Source organism: Mastomys coucha, unplaced genomic scaffold (assembly GCF_008632895.1).
Source record: "Mastomys coucha isolate ucsf_1 unplaced genomic scaffold, UCSF_Mcou_1 pScaffold15, whole genome shotgun sequence".
NCBI lineage: Eukaryota > Metazoa > Chordata > Mammalia > Rodentia > Muridae > Mastomys > Mastomys coucha.
This window is the reverse complement of record NW_022196897.1, coordinates 26,005,223-26,026,693: the sequence shown is the minus strand read 5'-3', so window position 1 is coordinate 26,026,693 and position 21,471 is coordinate 26,005,223. Positions and strand designations below refer to the sequence as shown.

General features: G+C 39.6%; 1 protein-coding gene across 15 annotated transcripts in view; it reads left to right on the top strand.

The window, feature by feature from the left end:
- The first annotated feature begins 260 nt into the window (after positions 1–260).
- Dennd1a (DENN domain containing 1A) overlaps positions 261–21,471 on the top strand; it is a 486,221-nt gene continuing 465,010 nt past the window's right edge. For 4 of the 15 annotated variants that reach the window (XM_031370089.1, XM_031370100.1, XM_031370101.1 and 1 more), the window contains exon 1: positions 412–538. In XM_031370089.1, coding sequence (XP_031225949.1) covers positions 522–538 — 17 coding nt within the window. In that variant the 5' untranslated portion in view covers positions 412–521. Of the gene's footprint in view, positions 539–1,768; positions 1,792–21,471 lie in introns of those variants that run through there. The other 11 variants (XM_031370090.1, XM_031370085.1, XM_031370082.1 and 8 more) reach the window with 6 other exon arrangements.

Here is a 21,471-nt window from a genome sequence, read left to right as displayed (position 1 = left end):
CCATTTGAGGAGTGGATGAAGGCTTCTTTAGTGGCCTCTGGGGACACGATGAAGTTTCTTCAGGGCGCTTTGGCTGGATTCTGAGGAAAAGCAGTAGGACAAAGGTCCCTAGGTCTCTTCTCAGAGACGCCACAGGCCTTTCAGGTAGACCGGTGTCCTGCTGACGGCTTCCTGCCCCCCGGGCCAGACTCACGCGAGTGGACTACACTTCCCAGCAGCCCCCGCGGTCATCGGCGCGGGCGGGAGGGGGCGGCAGTGTGAGAGACGGAGGGGGCGGCGCGCACCGGGTACGCGCGCCGGCGACCATGGCGTTCACCCGGCTGGAGCGAGTACTTTAACCCCGGGAGGCGACAACAGCGGCGGCGGCCAGAGAGCGAGCCTCGAGCGGGCGGGCCCCTGCCTGAGGGAAGGGAGGAAGGGGCGGGGAGAGCGCCGGAGGGAGGCCGGTCGGCCGCGGGCCGGCGGGCAGCGCATTGCAGCGCCGAGCGGGGCCCGCGGGTCCATGAGGAGGCCCCGGGACCATGGGCTCCAGGATCAAGTGAGTGCGGCCGGGCGGAGCCGGGCGCGGGGGAGACGAGGCTGGGCTAGGGCTGCAGGCCGTGGGCCGCGCTTGGGGGACTTGTTGCCCGGGCCGGAGGGACGCCCCGCGTGGAGGCGTCAAGCGGGGAGGGGGACGGTTGCCATGGCGATGCGGGAAGGCTCGGGGAAGGGGTGCGCGCGGGGTGGAGGGGCTCGGATGATCAGATGTCCCCTCCTCACCTGAGGGCGGGAACTGCTGACGCGGTGGCTCTCTAGGCGGGATGTACGGAGCCCCAGAAAACTGTCATACAGCTGCTGGGAGGGGGGAGGTCTCCGGAAGCAAGTCCTCATAAGGGTGTGTTTGGGGCGACCCCGAGAGTTGGCAGGTCCTGAGAGGTTGCAGCCTGTCTGCTTGAGGCCCGTAACCATTACAGAAGTGGTGTGAGGTTCTTAGAGGGAGGGGGCTTCTGGAACATTTAAGGGCAGGTTGGCCTGCACAGGAAGGCCCTTTGCCTTTGCTGTCTCTTCCTCTTATCTGAGTCTCTACACAAGCAAGGGCCAAAGGCTATGACACCTTTAGGTCGTCACTGGACACCTGATTTTGAAAAGGTTTTGTAATCCAATCTGGCAAATTCCCACACTTCTTCATTTGCTTGGAGTCTCTGGTTGAGGCTTAGTTTTCTCATGGAAATGTTGGTACTTGTAACTCCAGTACCCACTGAAACATTAGAAGTTGACTTTGGAAAGTGCAACTTTTCTGTGGTCCAATTTGGGTGGTGTTGCTTTGGTTTCTATCTCCCTTCCCAGCCGAGACCTCTTCTGGCCACTCCCTTCCTCAGCCCTAGAACTCACATGCTTTTATCTCTCTCGAATCATTAGCAAATGTTCACTTTTTCTCTATGACTAATAGAATTGCTTAAGGACATTGAAAAACAAAGTTGACAGCATAGGCTTTTCGGGAAAACAGCATTCACAAGACACCATAAACCCTCTTTTAGGAAAGTCCATGGAATGTGTTTATTTCAGCATTTTGAGAATTGTACTAGGGAAGTTTGAAAGAGGAAGGGCCTCAAGGGCAAAAATCTAATAATTATTCAAACAGTGCATCTCATGTCCAAGTGATGCACATGCAGTGTGACCCTTGCCCAGCTGCTCAGTCTCTCCAGCAGTTAGGGTTCTCATTTACAAAAGGTGTCTTGTAAATTTTGCAGAAATCCTGTGACACCTGCTGAATGAAATTAGGAAAGTTTGCGCATGAAAATGGATGTGGAGGTATAAGAAGAGCTTTTTTATTTTATTTTGTTTTTAATAGAAAAGGGAGGAGGGGGTTAGAATATAACAAACAAGAGTCTGAGAATCTGGGGAGGTAAAGTGATTTAGTTTGTGAACTATTGGGACTAAAAAAAGAGCTCCAGGCTAAATTCTGGTCTTCTAGTAAGAGTTGTAAGTTTGGAATTTCAACAGCACGCATAAACACTTTCTGGAAGTCACTTCAGAGTTGCAGAGAAAGCATGAGGATGTGTCTTACCTTTCTTGTTCCAGAGAAGTTCAGAGGCTTGCTGGACTGGAGGCATCAAGTATTCGAGTGAACATTAAAATAGAACAAGTTCAGATGACTAGCTGTCATCTGTTCTCACTCTTGACAGTAGCAGGTTGACAAGTTTGTTTTGTAAGTATGTTTGGTGGAATGCATCACTGTAATAATATCTGAGCACTTGGGTAAGGGAATTTACCAAAGCATGGAATTTCATTAAGTGTGAAATTAGTATGAAAAATGGCCTTATTAATCTTCAAGTAGACTGCTCAGTGGTTAAAAGAAAAAAGAAAAAGGCCTGGGAAATATGTTACCTGTGGTGAGATTGAAAGAATATGAAAATAGAAGTTATGAAAATTAGTTGTGACTTACAGCAAGTGTTAATTGTGCAGTTTCTGTCCATAGCTAGGAGTATGGATGGACAGGAGGTAAGGGAATGAATGATCAATTTAGGTACCACCCTTGTCATTGGAGAAAATGGCTTTGGTTGCTACTGGCCATTCTGTCAGGCAGAAGAGAAGATGTTCAAGGTAGTCACTTGGCTGAAGTGAAAGCTAAGTGTGCTGGCCCCCTTGAGTAAGTAGGTAGGTAGGTGGATGGGGGCAGACTGAGCATTCTTTAGGCCCCGCTTTCTTTTGCTTATCTCTGATGCCTTGTGCCATTATAAGGGCAATGCAAATCAGATCTGGGTTCAAATACCAACTTTTTCTCATGCTGTGAAACAGCGTATCCAAACAGTGAATCTGGATTTTCCTAGGGTAGAAGGGGCTTGCAGGATCTTTATGAGCAGTAAACATAGGATCAATGTGATTGCCAGGCCCATGTTAGGAACTTAGTGTTTTACACTGTCTTGTCAAATGATTAAGAAGAATATCTGATGTATTTTATGCCAGAAATGTCAGAGAAAAGCATGTTTCAGGTAACAGAGAACAAAGTTTTAAGGACCAAGGGTTAAGATTGATTTAACACTGTCACAATATTAAAAAATAAAAATTGGTTAAAAAACAATACTGTGTGCAATTGTGAAGCTGTTGTTTACAGTATGATGAGTGATAAAACATGTGTTATTAGATCCAGGAGGTGATTTACTATTTGTTCAGGGTGGGAAGCTGGGGCTGCTGGAGCAGTCCCTGTGCTGGCACCATGGTAATGTTTAATGTGAATCATTTTATAAAATATAACTGCCCACTTTTGCTACTTATTAATTACTGTTTTCACTTGAGAGAGTAGGAGTCCACAGGTTTAAGGTCAGGTAGATGTCAGTTCCCTACCAGCTAGCTGTCTGCACTCCCATCCTAGATCAGGTGCCTTTCTGTTTTTATAATCACATTAGGATGGCAGTGCCAAGTCTTGTTCCTCAGTTGGCTTATATTAAGTGAGACACAAACTTCTTGAGAGTGAGGACTATCAGACTTGTTTTTTAGTTCTCTGTGAACTGGCACATGATTGTCTAGGAAGAATTTATGATCTGTGTTTAATAGATAGGATCTGAATTAAGATGCTTAGACATTAAGTTCTCAGATTGAAATGTATATAGAATTAAAAAGAACAATTTGCTATTAGAACTCTTAAAAGGTTTTGTATTTAATAAGTGTAAGGCAGGTTGGGCAGAACATTACTTATTTCTACTAACAAGAGTTTGTTTAGTCTGTGTTCATTTTAAATAATGACACATTGTCTTGAATCAAACCAAACATCTAAGTGATGAAGGAAAAAGGTCACCAATATTCAGGTGATTCACTGGAAATCTAAACCTTCAGGCCAAGCAGAGATTTTCTAGAGGCATAAAAGGAGTGGTGCTAAGTGACATTCTTGGACAGGTATGTTTAAATCTTATTTAGTGTTTCAGTGATCCCTGTGGACTGGAATGTGGTTAGTATGAGGCAGTTTAACTGATAATGCAGATGCACAGCAGGAAACAGTGAGGCAGTTTAATATTGCTTGTGGTGACATCCTAGAAATTGTTTCCAGGCACCAAGTCCAGGAAGTGGGTTGTAAGTAATGGAAGGAAGTGTTTTAAGTGAGTTTGAAGAGATATGACATTAATGGACTCTGAGAAAAGCATACTTTAAGATTTGAAGGCATAGGAACAGGGTAGGCCAACAGCTTTGGCCTTGTGGTGGTCTGCATTAGCCCTTATGCTATTCTGCTGTCCCCATCAGACCGACCTTGAGGTTGGTATTGTAGGAATCCATTAATTCATTTACTCTCTTACTATACAACCAAGAAGCGTCAAGCACACATTAAGCACTTAATAAATGTTAGCTGTTATCAATTATAGTAGTACTGTGCCTGACAGTGTGCCAAGTACTAGGGGTACAAAAATGAAAAGATTTTCTTTTGCCCTAAGGCTTTCAAACTAGTAGGCACAAGTACACAATAAAAGCACCCTTCTCTCCCTCTTTTCCTCAAACCCTAAGCATAATTCAACATAATTGCTATGGTAGCAGAGCTACCAGTAATGACTAGGTGATGGAGTGAAGGTGAGACTGGCTACCTTGGGGGTGGGGAGAAGTGTCAAGAGAAGGTGGCTTTGGGGAGAGAATGCTTTAGTTGCAAGATGAATAAGGGCCCTAAAGGGGTAAGGATGGTGATGGTGGCTGTGATATCAACTGAGAGTGGTACATATGAGGACAGGCCTATTAGGGAAATGAAAATATTACTTAAATGTGAGGAACTGTGTTAGCCATCTGGGATTATAATGGGGGGATGACAGATGGTTCTGTTGTTTGTTTGTGTTTTGAGTATTCTGTGTATTCCTGGCTGTCCTGTTCTGTAGGCCAGGCTGGCTTTGAACTCGCAGAGATCTGCCTACCTCTGCTTCTGGAGTGCTGGGATTAAAGGTATGTGCCACCATGCCTGTCAGGTAGATGGTTCTTGTTTTCATGGTACTAGCAGACTGGTGGGTCTGATAGCTAAATTGAGTAAATTCACATAAAGTAATGTGGATGTGTTGAAAAGCAATCGAGATGCTGAGAGAGTAAGATGCCAAGTGGCTGTCCTGTTTTGGATAGAGTGGTCGGGGATAGCCTTACTGAGAGATAATGTTTGAACTCAGAACTAAAGGATGGAGTCATGTCAAGTTTGGGCAAGAAATTATGTCAAGCAGAGGGCAAAGCAAGAGATTCCTGGGGAAGATTTTAGGAGCTGATGATGTAAAAAGGGGTTTAGGTGAGATCAGAATGAGAGTGTGATTAATACTATCAAACTTATTTATTTTTGAGACAGGATCTCTCTGTGTATTCTTGGCTGGCCTGGAACTCTTTGTAGATCAGTTTGGTTGTGAACTAACAGAGGTCCATATGCATCTGCATCCTTAGTGCTGGGAATAAAAGTATGCAACACTCTAGGTCTTATAAAATCATTTAAACTAAATGTTTTTTTAGTATGTCTATAGAGTCACGAATAATCACCATGATATAATTCTGGAGCGTTTATTACCCCAGAAAGAAACAGTAGCAGTCACTCCTCATCTTTCACACTCTTCCAACCCTAGGTAATCACCAATCTAATTTCAGTTACTATAGATTTACTTGTTCTGGGCATTTCATAGACATGAAATGTATATGTGTATATAGCTACTTTCCTCTGTATAATTGTTTCAAGGATTATTGTATTTTCTTTGTGGGTAATATTTCATTTGTTTGTTATTTTATTTTTGTTTTGGAATAGGATATGTCTTTGTAGCCCTGGCTGACCTAGAACTTGCTCTGTAGAACAGGCTGGAACTCACATAAATCCACCTGCCTCTGCCTCTGGAGTGCTGGGATTAAAGGTGTATGCCACCATTGCCTGGCTTGTACTATCTATCTGTCTGTCTGTCTGTCTATCTGTCTGTCTGTCTGTCTGTCTGTCTGTGTGTATGTATGTATTTATTTATATTTCAACACAAGAGTTTCTCTGTGTAGCCTTGGCTGTAACTCTGTAGACCAGGATGGCCTGTGGGGCATATTCCATTGTGTATATGTGTCACATTTTACTCCTTCCTTCATCAGTTGTTAGGTGTTTTGGTCATTTCTCCCTTTTCAATGCTAAAATGTTAATATTAACATCTAGTGTGAGTGTCTGCTTCAGGTTTCATTTGATAACTCTTAAAATAATTTTCCAAAGCACTTGTGCCACCTGATGTAAATTGGTATCTCCATGTGGCTCTGATTTAATCCACATTAAATCTGTAGAAAACATAGGGTCAAAGCAGAAAAGATAGGTTTCTCAGAAGAAGCTGAGGCTTGAACTGAAAGGGAAGACTTGGAAAAAGAAGGGGGTCTTAAAGGAAGAGTAATGGAACTCCTATGGCTTAAAGGTGGACATGAGTCTGTCTCATTGTTATCAAGCATAGAGAAACAGCTTTGATTCTTTTTAAAAATTGGAAATTTTGGAAAGATTTCATACATGTATATGATGTATTTTGATCATATTTCTCACCATTATGTTTTCTTCTCCTAGTCTCCACCTACTTTCATATTTCTCTTGTGTATGTGTGTCCACTGAGTTTAATTAGGGTTGCTTGCTTGAGCATGGGTAAGCAGCTTGCTTGCTTTCTTGCTTGCTTCCTTCCTTCCTTCCTCACTACAAGTTGAGATGTGACTTTTCTTGTATTTTCCTCCTCTGATACCTCTCCCCTTTCCAGTACAGTGCTTCCATCTCAGCCCCAGTAGATGGTAGAAGGACCTGGAATGGTGGAAGGTAAAAGTCTTCTCAGAGATTGGGCTTTCTGTTACTAGAGCCTGGAGTCAACCTGTTGAATTTTTATGAATTTTCGAACAGTGTGTTTGTATTATTCTGTGCTTCCAGTCTGAGTTGTTACAGTCAGGAAGGTTGAAACAGGGAAGGTAAATGTTTTTATTTGGGCTGTTAAATCTATATGAATTCCTGGCTGGGATGCTGGTTGCAGTTTCAAAGGTAAACCTTTTTTTTTCCATGGCCCTTGGAGAACTAATCCCTGGATTTGCAACATCCAACCAACCAACCAACCAACCAACCAAAGTTGATCTCTGTTACTCTTACTGAATTCATTCATTCCAGGCACAGTCATATGCCATGTAAGGACATTTTGGATGAGGACTGATGGATCTGATACACAATAAAACTCTATAGTAGCTTTTCTGTGATGGTCAAATATTACCCAATAACACATTTCTCCAGAATATATTTCCATTATGCATTTAAGTATTGAGAAGAAAGTAAATTTTTTTCTTTTTTCTTTTTTTTTTTTGCTTTTTGTTTTTTTGAGACAGGGTTTCTCTATGTAGTCATGGCTGTCCCTGGAACTCATTTTAATTTTGTAGACCTTGTACTCAGACATCCATGTGCCTCTGCCTCCTGAGTGCTGAGATTAAAGGTGTGTGCCACTACCACTGGATACCAGTTTTTTAAAAAAGCATGTTCCAAATAAAAGCAAGAAAGAATTAAGTTCAGGATGTATTTGTTCCTGTTGAAAAGACAGGTGACATTCCAAGAATGTGTCTGTTAGGTTATATTCCATTTAGTTAAATACACATCAGCAGCTGTCATGAGCAATGACATTCCAGACAGAGAAGACTTCATAAGTCAGAGGGAGATAAAAAGGGTAGCTGAAATACAGGAAGGACATGATTTTACACACACACACACACACACACATACACACACACACACACACACATACACACGGACACAGATTACAGGATGTGGATTGGAAAAAAATAGGCTTGTGCAATTGAAGAATTAAGTGAACACTGTAATGGAATCTTGCTGGGACTTTTAAGTAGACTACCAGCAGCAGCAGATTAGAGTGCAGTGGCCAAACAATGGCATCCGTGGGTTGTGCAAGGTGATCCATTGGAACATGGGGAAAATATTTATTTTAGTGATAACTTTCAGGACTCTGTATTTTCTAATTTATTGGTGTAGCAATGAGCCATTAGAGTTTATATGCATATGTGTAAAGTGTGTTGCTTAGTTTTTACTGACAGGAATGTGTGTGGGGAAAGGAATGCTGAAGGATTGTGGAAGGAACTATGCAATAGTTTATGCTGCAGGAGATGAAGGCCTGATCTGAGGGTTTTTTTTTTAATCTGAATTTGTTAACATTTAAAAACATTTTAAGTAACTAGTATTAAATCACATTCTTGTTTCCCTTTTGTACCCCAACTCCTCCCAGAGACCTCCCCTTCAATACCTATAATATCTTTTTTGTCATATTCTCTAAAATTTATAAAATATTATAACAATAAAAATAAGTATTATAAAAGTTGCTTGATATAAGATAACAATCAATTTAACAGTCTTATGTAGATGCTTGTCTACAGCAATAGTGAAAATACATTTTTCTCAATATAAATTTTAAATAACTCCAAACATATTAACTATATATTTTAAAATAATACATCACTACTAGTATTTTCTTAAATGAACATAAATATATAAAGTCTTTTTGTTTGTTTGTTTTGTATTTAGTAGAGTTTAAAATCTTGGCTCTTACTGTGGTACAAGCCCAAACTAAGAACAATTTTTAGACATTGGATTTCATTGTAATAAGGCTGTACTTCAATGACCCTCACATCACCAAATGATTTTACCTCCATCGTAGCTAAGCTGAGAGTTGACAGTTCTGCTGCACCAAGAAATGAATTGTAGGCACAATTTTTGGATACAGACTTCCTGCTATGGTCAAAGCTATTTGACTTGAGTGAATGACTTTATTCTCAGGCCACAGAGAACAGGATACATTCATTTAAGAAATGGTGTAGGTATTAAGATGGTCTATCCATAAAGTCAGTCACCAACTGATTCAATGAACAATGATGGTTCTGCTTGCTGGGTGGCACAGACATTAGGTGAGGGTAAGAATCTGGTTCATTGACTGTGATAATTTGGAAAAGCATTCATCTCAGAGAAAGAGTAATTTATAAAGTCCTCTTCTTCAAACTTGATACAAGAGTTAAAAACGTCAAGCAAAACATTCAGTCTCACTCTTTGTTCTCTTACAAGACCTCTCCTAATTTAATTGTTTGTTTCTTTTGAATATATAAATACTTTTGAAATATATAAGCTGTTCTGAAAACCATAGTATAGTATAAAAACATGAACCAAACAATAGTAATAATAGGCTGAGATAGGAGAAGCAAGATTTCAAGACCCTTATGTTGTACACAGTAACACACTGTCACGAACAAACAAGGTGAAAGTGTATATAGATTGTATAATATTGGACCTATTTCTCCAATTACCAAATTAGAGAGACCATTGGATGACAATCAACAATTTTCTGATTCCTCATATTTTTGGATTTCAATCGATTAAGATATGTTGGTAATATTAATTTTCATATTAAGATATTAAGAAAAAGTAATTGTCATTTCCTGTTGTTTTTGTTGTAAGAGGTGGAATTAGGTTTGTGTGGATTTGTTGAAAGATTACTTTCTTGCTTCTTCTAGGGTGTAGTTTTGCTCATGTTGATGTTTTCCATCTATTATCCTTTGTAGGGCTGGATTTGTGGAAAGGTATTGTGTAAATTTTGTTTTGTCATGGAATACCTTGTTTTCTCCATCTATGGTAATTGAGAGTTTTGCTGGGTATAGTAGCCTGGGCTGGCATTTGTGTTCTTGTAGGGTCTGTATGACATCTGCCCAGGATCTTCTAGCTCTTATAGTCTCTGGTGAGGAGTCTGGTGTAAGTCTGGTCCAGTCTATTTGAAGTTTTGTAGGCTTCTTGTATGTTCATGGGCATCTCTTTCTTTAGGTTTGGGAAGTTTTCTTCTATAATTTTGTTGAAGATACTTACTGGTCCATTACTTTGGGAGTCTTCACTCTTTTCTATACCTATTATCTTTAGGTTTGGTCTTCTCACTGTGTTCTGGATTTCCTGGATATTTTGGGTTAGGAGCTTTTTGCTTTTTGCATTTTCTTTGACTGTTGTGTCAATGTTTTCTATGGTGTCTTCTGCCCCTGAGAATCTCTCTTCTATCTCTTATATTCTGTTGGTGATATTTGCATCTATGACTCCTGATCTCTTTCCTAGGTTTTCTGTATCCAGGGTTGTCTGTCTTTCTGGTTTCTTTATTGTTTCTATTTCCATTTTTAGATTCTGGATGGTTTTGCTCATTTCCTTCACCTGTTTGATTGTATTTTCCTGTAGTTCTTTAAAGGGATTTTTGTGTTTCCTCTTGAAGGGCTTCTAGCTGTTTACCTGTGTTCTCCTGTATTTCTTTGAGGGTGCTATTTATGTCTTTCTTAAAGTCCTGTATCATCACCATGAGAAGTAATTTTATATCTGGATCTTGCTTTTCCGGTGTAATGGTGTGTCCAGGACTTGCTATGGTGGGAGAATTGGGTTCTGATAATGCCAAGTAACCTTGGTTTGTGCTGTTTATTTTCTTACACCCCCCACTCCCCAATCTGGTTATCTCTAGTGCTACCTGCCCCTGCCCTTGCTAAATCTGACTGGAGCTTGTCCTTCCTGTGATCCTGGGCATGTCAGAGCGCCTAGGAGTGGAGCTTCCTCTGGGTGTTCCTTCCTCTGGGTGTTGCTGGACTGGCTGTGGTGCTTGTGCCCAAGGTCTGGTCAGGGCACCAGCCCAAAGAGACCTGAAGGAACAAGAACCACTGGGCTGGTGGAGTTCCTGTGTGCCTGATCCCACTGGTCCCAGTTACTCCCAGTATTGGGACAGATGTTGGGTCCTCCTCACCTCTGATCAGAGCGCCTGGGAGTGAAGCTTCCTCTAGGTGTTGTGGGACTGGCTGCCGAGCTTGCTCTCAAGGTCTGCTCAGGGCACCAGCCCAGAGAGACTGGCCTGATTTGAGGTTTTGGCAGTGGAAAAAAAGGGATGGATTTCAGAGAGATTTTAGGTAGATGTGACAGGAGGTTGTGGACCGCAGGGATGAGTGAGGATGATCTAGTAAACTTAGCTAAGTTATAGTTGAAATGGGATGTTTATAAGGTGAGGATCGGTGCACAGTGTATTTACATTTGGGAGAAGGTATTTTTCCATGCAGTGAGGAAGGAAGGATTTTTGTTTGTTTGTTTGTTTTGTTTTGCTTTGTTTTGTTTTTATGTGTAACCCTGTCTGTACTGGAGCTTATTTTGCAAATCAGGCTGGCCTTGAACAGAGATCCATTTGCCTCTACCTCCTTGGTGCTGGGGTTAAAGGTGCTCACCACTACCATCTGTGCAAAGGGAAAGAACTTTTAAGAGTCCCACAGTGAAGGCATGAACTCTGATAGATAAGTAAGACTTAAAGTGGGCAAGGAGGAAATATGGCCATGGCAGATTTAGAAAGAGAAAGCAACCGAAAGAAACACTTTTTGGATTTGTTAGCCATAGGAAAGGTTTCTGGGATGTTGCATTGATATTGCTTAGGCCTTGTGAATAAACAGATGGAAGGAAATCAGTCTAGAGAAGGTGCTGTTTGAGCCCTAGCTGAGCTTGTACTCTAGGGTGTGAGAGAAGCTGGAATGAAGGATGTAGTGCTGAAGCAGCAACCCCTACCCCAAATGTCTATATGACATGTATACTATCTCTCAGTGCTAAATTCTGAGTCTTTCTTCTACACCTTCCCTGCCCCGTGTGTGTGTGTGTGTGTGTGTAAGTATATAATTCGTAAAAGAAAGTGACTGTCATGTAAAGGGTTGTGAGGATCAAAAGAGGTCTCTAGCCCTCAGCAGAGATATAGTTAGACAGCTATCAGGAGTATTGCTTCTTGAGGAAAACGTATGCTGACATGGAAAATCTGAAGTTTAAAAAGGTTGAAAGAGAGCAAATATATATGTGTGTGTGTATATATATGTATACACACACATATATATGTATATTAATGTATTTTTTTAAAAAACATATTTGCTTTAGTTAGTGAGACAGTTAAGATGCATGATATGTTTTACTGGATTTATTTTAAGGCCCAAGACCCTAATATCTGAAAATCATTCTTCCTGTGTTAGCTGGGGAGATCAGATGAACATGTAAATAATCAGAATTGCAACACTTTAGAACATTTTATGTTCTCATAAATACTGGACATTTTTATTTCATTTTCTAAAAGACATCAATAATTTATATTTTATTTTAGCTGCTATCAATGTTCAGTCATTTCCCATGGTGCTTAGAGTTATATTTTTTAAAAACATGGTTATATATTGGAAAATAAACATTTGTAAAAATAGTACAGCATAATGAGCTCTCAAATCACTCTCATTACTCAATTTCAACCCATTAATTTATAGCTTTAGTTTCATTAGTAGGTAGTGGTTTGTAATTCCCTACTCCACCTTCTAGTGTCCTAGATTATTCTGAACCAAATTTCAAGTAACACATTTCATTCTTAAATATTTCCCTGTCCCTGGAAGATCTGAAAGATCTATCTATCTATCTATCTATCTATCTATCTATCTATCTATCTATCTATTTATTTGGTTTTTTGAGACAGGGTTTCTCTATAGCCCTGGCTGTCCTGGAACTCACTCTGTAGACCAGGCTGGCCTCAAACTCAGAAATCTGCCTGCCTCTGCCTCCCAAGTGCTGGGATTAAAGGCTTGAAAGATCTTTTAAAACAGTAATGCCACACCTAAAATATCTATAAGAGTTCTTTAGTATTATTAAATACCTACTCAGTATTTCATGATTTTTTTTTGACTTAAAATGTTTAGTTTATTGGGAGTTTGTGTATGATGTATAGTTACATCATGGATGATATGGCATGTGTGTGTAAGTCAGAGGACAACTTTGTGGAGTTGGTTTTCTCCTTGCGCCTGTGGGTTCTAGGAATGCTCAGGCTTGTTCAGATGGCAAACACCTTTATTTACTGTGCTATCTTGCTCCTCTCCCCATTTTAAAAAACAGATTTGTTTGAATGCACTGATGTCATACACTCTATCTGGTTGGTATTTCACAAATCTTTTTCCCTTTTTGCAATTTCTTTTTCTTTTCTTTTCTTTGTTCCTTCCTTCTTTCCATCCTTCCTTCCTTCCTCCCTTTTTTTTTGAGGCAGCCTTAGCTATCTTAGAACTCACTATGTAGATTAGGCTGGCCCTGAGTTCACAGAGATCTGCCTGCCTCTGCTTCCTTTTAGGATTAGAGGTGTATGCCACCATTCCTGGTTCTCCAATTTAGTTCTTACAGAAAAACTAACTATTGTTTTATGTAATTTCCATCAAATCCTCATGGTTTATTTAATATGTTCCTGTATCTTTTATATTTCTTATAACTTGGTAATTAGAATGAGTGATTTGATGAGATTCAAGTTTATTTTCTTGGCAAGAATACATAGGTGGTAACCAGGCAGCACATGGTAGGTATCTGGCTCACTTTCCTGGTTTAACTGGCTAGAGTGGTCAAATATCATAGTCTGTTTCTGTTATGTCTTCTTCTGTTAGTTAGAATCCTTGAATGCTTCTATAAAGAAACCCTTTTCCATATCAACCTTTCAATGCCATTATGCACACCAGAAATACAAGATGGATGTTTGTTTTCCTTTATGAATTTTCATACAGATTCTTTGAATTTTCAGAAGGCAGTTTTTTTTTTTTTATTAGGAGGGGGAGTGTCGCATTAAATGCACTTATGTAATTGTATTTGGTCCCCCAAGCTATCACAGTTATTACCCTTGCTGATGTTGAATTTGTCCCTTTTTTGGCTATTTATTGGGAGTTTCAAGTAAATGCTTAAAGTCCTTTTGACAGGGTCCTAGGAGTTTCTGAGAGTTTTTTTGCTTTTGTCATAAGATGTTCTAGGGTCATCTTAAGTGCTTCTTGCTCCATACTTGTATTCTCTTGGGAGTTTTACCTACTTATGGTGGGAAATGGCCTTAGTAATCTTGGTTTGGGCTTTAGGAGTTTTATTTTTCATGTGGGAAGGTTTGCTATTGTGTCAGTTATTTCTAGGGTTTTCCAGAAGTCAAAACTAGGAAATAGATAGATAGACAGACAGACAGACAGACAGACAGAATGTGTGTGTACTTAAAGATGAACTATATTATTCTGTGCATGGTGCTGCACACTTTTTAAAAAAGCCCAGCTCTTGAGAGGTTGAAACTCAGTAGAGTGCTTGCCTGGCATGGGTTTGATTCTCAGCATGGCACAGAACAGGTGCTCTGATGTGTATCTTAGTACTCAGTAGATTAAGGCAGGAAGTTCAGAAATTCAAGGTCACCTTCTGCTATATAGTGAGTTGTAGGCTTGTTGGGACAAGCTGAGACTGTCTCAAAAAAAATTTTTTTTTGGGAGGGGGGTTTCAAGACAGGGTTTCTCTGTGTAACCTTGGCTGTCCTGGAACTCATTCTGTAGACTACACCGGCCTCGAACTCATAAATCTGTCTGCCTCTGCCACCCAAGTGCTGGGATTAAAGGCATGCACCGCCTCCACTACCACCCGCCTCAAAATTTTTTTAAATCAAAGTTTTAAGTACACAAAATCAAATCTTTTATAAGTTCATAAAGAACAAACCCTCTACCCTGCTCTTTTCCAGTCCTATTTGGAGATAAACTCTGTTAACCAATCCTATTTTTAGTTGTGTTGATTCACCTCTAGCCCTAGATAAATCTGTCTGTTAATTAATCTTACACGGTAACTACTGATTTCCTTAAGATGAAAATTGAGTGCCTTTATAGTGCCTTTCTCTTTGTATGTTGTTTTTCTTCCTTCCTTCCTAACCTCTTCTTTCCCTCCCTTCCTCCCTCCCTTCTTCCTTCCTTCCTTCTTTTCTTTTCTTCCTTTCTTTTTCTTTTCCTCTTTTGTCCTAAGAGGAACCAAGAGCCTTCAGGAACCATATCATCTCAGCCTTTGTCTGCTGTTTTCTATATTATGTTAATTATGGTATTGGATAATTATACTTAAAACCTCTTTATTGTTTCTGAATCAGTGTCTTTTGATTTAGTAATTTGTAAGGCAGGGAGAAGTGTTACCCAGGCTTGCTAGTCTACTGTAAGCTAGACTTATACTTTATGTGATAACTTGACTTTTAAAATGTATTTATTTATTTTAGTGTTTTGAGACAGAATTTCACTTATGTAGCCCAGACTGGCCTTGCATTTATGATCCTCCTGCCTCTGCCTCCTGAGTGTTGAAATGACAAGAATATGCCGTTATTTAGGTTTTGATGTATGACCAGAGCCAAGTTTTCAATGCTTCATCTTTGTCTTAACTTTAGAAGTAGGATGTTTTTTGTGAATATTTAAAAATAAGAATTTAATTCTATTAGGGCATATAGGGCATTAAAATAATATTTTTTTCCTATTTGGAGAAGAATGTTAACATTAGGGCCTAGTGAACTTTTTTACAGTTCATCCAGAATTTAACATTATCTTAATTCTACCTTTATTATTAGCTTCATGTCTATATTTAAACAGTTTTGCATTTATTTGTGCAAGACAGTAAAGTCTACCATTTCTTTGGGGGATCCTTTGTTTCCTAAAATAGTATTCTTTTTCTTCCTTTCCTCTTCCTGGATTTCCTAGTCCATCTTTTTCTGTCTTTTTTTTTTTCCCCTCCATACATTATTTGCTTTTATTGTATCCTTTTTAACTCAAACTTGAAATGGTTCTTGAGTGAGCCTTGGCATAGTAGTGCACACTTTTAATTTCAGTACTCTAGAGGCACAGGCAGAGAGACAGAGAAAAAGAGAGAGAGAGAAAGAGAGAGAGAGAAGGGGAAAAGGGAGAGAGGAGAGGAGGAGGAGAGGAGGAGGAGAGGATTGATTTATTTTTTTGGAAGTTCCTTCCTTTGCCTTTAGGGTCCCCTCCCCTGCTTTCTGTTTCAGTCTGTGTAGTCATCTATATTGCAATCCTGGCAGGCCCTTGTCACTACTTTACTGAATTGATTCCATTGTCTCCTAGTCCCCAGGCTATCGTTTTTTGGTTTAATTTGTCTATTGAAACACAGGTTCAAGTTGTACGAGACATTGCAACAGCAGGCTTGTAGGAATGCTTAAAAAGTAAACCGAGTTCTTGAAAACAGGTAACAAATGCCTTCATTCTCAATCTTGAGTAGTAATTTATATGGGCATGAATGTTTAGGGTGGCAGAATTTCCTCTCAACTTTACTTTTGGGGATGTAGAGTACTTGCAAGGTACTCAGCACCACACACACACACACAAATAAGAATGCCAGGAGATATGGGCCATAGGGGAAGGAAGGGTATAAAGCAATTGAGATTTCCTGGAGCAAATGACTATGTTGATTTGGGTTATGTTAAGCATCATGTCCATGGGTAACTTTTAGAGTTAAAAGTTGGACCTGAAGCTCATGAGCAGGATGAGAACTATGCTGGTTAGTTTTATATGAATTTGACACAAGCCAAAATCATCTGAGAGGAGGGAGCCTCAGTTGAGAAATGCTTCTGTAAGGTCAGGCTGCAGGCAAGCTGTTAGGACATTTTCCTTCCTTTTCTTTCCTTTTCTTCTCTTTTCTTTTCTTTTTATTAATTAATTAATTTTTATTAGATATTTTCCTTATTTACATGTCATATGATATCTCCTTTCCCAGTTTCCCCTCTGAAACAAATAAAATAATAAAATAAAGTAAAAAACCAAAAACAAAACCAAAAACAAAAAAACCTGTTCCCTCCCTCCTCCCAGGGCATTTTCTTAGTTAGTGATTGGTAGAGGGCCTGGCCCACTGTGGATGGTGCCATCTCTGGGCTGGTGTGTCTGGGCTCTATAAGAAAGCAGGCTGAGCAGACCATATAGAGCAAGCCAGTAAGCAGCACTCTACTATGGCCTCTGCGCCAGTTCCCGCTTCCAGGTTTCTGCCCTGTTTGAGTTCCTCCTCCTGCCTTGGATGATGAACTGTGGCATGGAAGTATAAGCCAAATAAACTCTTCTTCAAGTTGCTTTTGTTCATGTTGTTTGATCACAGCAATAGAAACCCAAACAGGAACTGAAGATAGTTTGGGAATCAGCTTTCTGGTGATGGGTAGGGAACCAAAGGGACTTCAGGACTCTTTAATTGGCAGATAGAGGGGTGAGAGGAAGGGCAAACTTCTTGTTGTATATAGGGGACAGTGCACATCTTAAAAGACATCATGTCTTATATTTTTAGTTTTTCAAGACAGGGTTTCTCTGTGTAGTCCAGGCTGTCCTGGAACTCTCTCTGTGAACCAGGCTGGCCTCAAACTCAGATCTGCCTTTCTCTGTCTCCTGAGTGCTGAGATTAAAGAATTGTGCCATTGGGACTGGAGAAATGGTTCAGTGGTTAAGAACACTGACTGCTCTTCCAGAGGTCCTGAGTTCAATTCGAAGCAACCATGTTGTGGCTCACAACCATCTATAATGGAATCTGATGCCCTCTTCTGGTCTGTTTGAAGAAAGTGACAGTGTACTTATATAAAATAATAAAAAAATAAATCAATCTTATAAAAAGAGAATTGTGCCATCATGCCTAGCTGATGTTGACTTTTTAAAACATAATATGTTTATTGTATGTGTGTGTGTGTGTGTGTGTGTGCATGTACACTTGCCAGAATATATGTGTAGCGGTCAGAGGTCATATTTTCTGGAATTCTCTTCTTTCACTATGTGGGTTCTGGGATCAAACTCAAGTAAATCATTAGGCTTAGTCATAAAATATCTTTACCTGCTGAGTAATCTCACTAGCTTTGGGTTTCATTTATTTGTTTATTTATTTGAGACAAGATCTCACTATATAGGTTAGGTGGGCCTGGAATTTACTTTGTAATCTAGGCTGGCCTCAGACTCAAAGAGATCCACCTGCCTCTCCTTTAAAAGTTCTGGGATTAAAGGTATGTACCTTCATATATAACCCTGGGTCTTGTTTTTAAGAACATTAAATTAGGAATCTATACACAATTTTAATTCCTATTTGTGTTGGTCATAGTTCCATATGACTTATAATCCTCAAATCATTTGGTTTTAGCAATTCTCTTTGGGATTATAAATATGTTTTCTATTTTTGTTTTTGCTTGTGTTGTTATGCTGTATCTGTGTAGTAAATACTGTGGATCAACAGAGAACGGTGATCTAGAACATGCTCATCTAGCAGGAAAAAACAGTCCAGGTTATTTTGATTGTTGTGACCAGAATATAAAACCCAGCCACTCGTCTACTTATCACTGAAAGTTACTTCTTTCTACCTGTAGTGGTTGGCACTATAGGATGGGTAGTTAGAGTCTGAAATTAAAGGGGAAGAAAGTTATGGTGTCCTGGTGGCCTACTTCTTAGTATTTTCTCAGGTAAATTGGACTGACCTTCCACCTTGGTCTGACTTCCTTATGGAAAAGTTTCACATTGCACAGGCAAGAACAATTTAGCAGACTATAAGTTGCAAATTATTAGTTCAGTGGTGCTTAAACATGCTCATGTGGTGGAATATCTCAGCATCATGGTATTTTGTGGAAGGCTATGAAATATTTATACTTTAAACTTCAAACTACATTTTCTCTCTAAATGAGATGCTATTTTATATTGTATTCCAGAATAGAGGGGAACAGGTGAGGATGGGTTAGGAGCAACTTATAGTAAGAAAATTTAAAATTATATTACCTTATTTTAAAATGCAAATTGGAAAAAAGGCCATTTTGGACCTTAATCTATCTTAAAACCTCTAGCACTTTTGGAAAGTTTATTGGAGAATCATTAAATTAATTGACTGTGAGAGAGGGACGAGAAGAATGAAGAATAAATGAAGACAGACCACTCCTTCCCATTGAATGCTGTTCTTTGAGCACAACTGCCATTATCACTTTCATCAGAAGCAGCTGTGACTACTCAAGAGTGCCTCTTGAGCTTGGGCATATTGACCTTGTCTCATAGGAAGGCTTAGGGAGGGTCATGAGACTCTCACCTGAGAAGTCTCTGCCAGCTTTATACCCTTCTACCCTACCTGTATGTGGTCTTGTGGTCTCATGAGATGCCAGCCTATACAGAGGGTGGAAAATTAACTGAAGTAAAGAATCCATGCATCTAAGGAGAAGTCATCATCCATGCTGAGTTGAGACTCATATTGGTATGGCTGCTTTCAAGTCACCCATGTTCTGTAAGAAAGCCCAGGAAATTTATTGGTTCTCAAAGTTGGACTTTGGTGGACTTGTATATCTATTATTGGTACCCTATCTCAGGGGTGGGGACCAGCATTTGTTTATCTCTTGCCATAGAAACTACTAAGTGAGAAGGAAGAACTGGCCTTGATTCAGAGGAATAGATTTGGTTGAGTGTAAATTAAAGATATTCTAGGAAAGATATACAACATACAGTTAGAAAATAGTTTAGGGCCTGCCACATAGTAAGGCTGTTGTTAATAAATGTTGGCTGCCACTGTTGTGCCTCTGTTCTTGGGTAGAGAAGGTAGATATTTAGAAATTATTGGCATGGGTGAAAGCTGAAGTTGTGAGAATTATTTTAAGACTGAGTAGAACAAAGTGAGATTCAAGGTTTGAATTGAGGGGAAGGGACAGATTTTAGTAGTCTGTGTGCTTAATGGAAGTAGGAATTTAACAAGGGTAACTTGGTTTCGTGGTGGGTTGTTGATGTCCTTTAAGGAGATAGTTTTGATGGTAGGTGCTCATTTATTTACTAAATCAATGCAGAAAGCATTGTCTTCGATACCTCTTCCCTATTTATGTCCCCTCCTATTCTAAACAACTGCTAAATTTAATTTTAAAAAAGATTTATTTATGTGTGTGTGTGTGTGTGTGTGTGTGTGTGTGTGTGTGTGTGTCCACTGAGGTCAGAAGAAGACATTGGATCCCTTGGAGCTGGAGGTGATTGTGAGTTGCCCAATGTAGATGCTGGGCACTGAACTCCAGGCTCCTTGTAAGGTCAGCAAGTATTCTTAACCACTGGGCTATCTCTTCAGCCTCAAATTTACATTAAGTAAATACAAAATTTAAACTATAGGGGACAATTTGGGCCTTATCAAAAATAATATCTTTTGTTTTTCAAAATATGCCATTAAAATAATGAAAAGAACCTACAGATTTCTAAAGATCTCACATATTTTACTAGGTCTTACAATTTTTACTGCTTCCTTCATATAGACCATATATTGTATTGGCTATGACTTGCTAATATTAACAACCCAAGATCTGAATAGACATAATTAAGGAAGATAAGCACATTATGGCAAATAAGCACATGAAAAACTTCTCAGTATCACTATTAGGAAAATACCAATTAAAAGTTCAGTGAGAAAGTGTGCACAATGCTGATATGATGACGAAAATGAAGAAGGGCTAGCAATCTCATTAGTGAAGATGTAGCATATACCGAACCTTAATATGGTGTCACTACAATCAGAGGTGAGATCTGCAGTTGAACTTCCATCTGTGCTCTTTCCCCAGCCCTCAGTTTTGGTCATGGCAGACAGTGTTGGATGTTTTCTTTTAGCCCTGTTCATCTGTACCCTCATGCATCCTCATGTTTCTATCTATAGTCTGAGTCTGTCATGAGAGGAGAAGATGCATTTCCTCTTCCTAGAAAGAGGGTCCTTCTCTGCAAGACCTGTTTCCTCTTCTCTCCTTGCATTGCAATTAGCTGGCCTCACATGAGATTTGGGGCTGATTTGATTCAATCTTGTGGGATAATGGAGAAAGAGTAGCCAGCTCACCACTGCTTTGTTGGTACTGAGTTGAAGTCGTCTACCCCAGCCAGTCTGCTATGGTTTACTTTCTAGGTTCTATAAATTTTACCCTGGTTTTACAGATGCATAGCTGTGGGAACAGAGTGGGATATGCCTATGACATTTACCTGGAACACAAGTATATTCATTTCTTTTTTAAAAATCTTGCAATGTAGTCATTGGACTGCTCCAGGGTGTGTGTTGTTCTGGAAAATACTCATCTACTTTCCAACAAAGAACTATGGGAAGGTGGAGACCTGGAAAGGTAGATAAGGCATTAAAGCAGTTGTTGGTTGTGCACCATGCCTTTTTCTCCTTGGGAATAGTGATAAAACTTATGCTACATGAACCTTTTTGCCTATTTTTTTCCTCTTAAGATAAGCTTACTAAGTTGTCCAAACTGGCCTCCAGTTCCCAGATCTTCCTGCCTCAGCTTCTCAAGTATTAGACTTATAAGCATGCATTGCCACACTCTGTCCATTTTGTGGTTTTTATTTTTATGCTTTCTCATTCTGAGCCCTATTTAAAATAATTTCTTCTGATTCACTAATTCTCTTTCTCTGATTGCATCTTTTCTGTAGCCATTTGGTTGAAATATATATATATTTTTGAGTTCTTCTTACTTTGAGGAACATTTTGTTTTGGTTTTGTTTGGTTATGTCATAGTTTATTACTCTTTGCTCATTTCAATCTCTTATTTCTTTAAGCTAACTAAACATCCTATTTTCCATATCCAATAATTCTAGTACCTGAAGTCTTAAAAGGTTTGATTCAGTCATCTTTTATTTTTGAGCCTCTTATTGATTGTATTGTTTCTTTATTATTATCATTATATATGTGTGTATACATGTGTGTGTGTGTGTGTGTATATATAT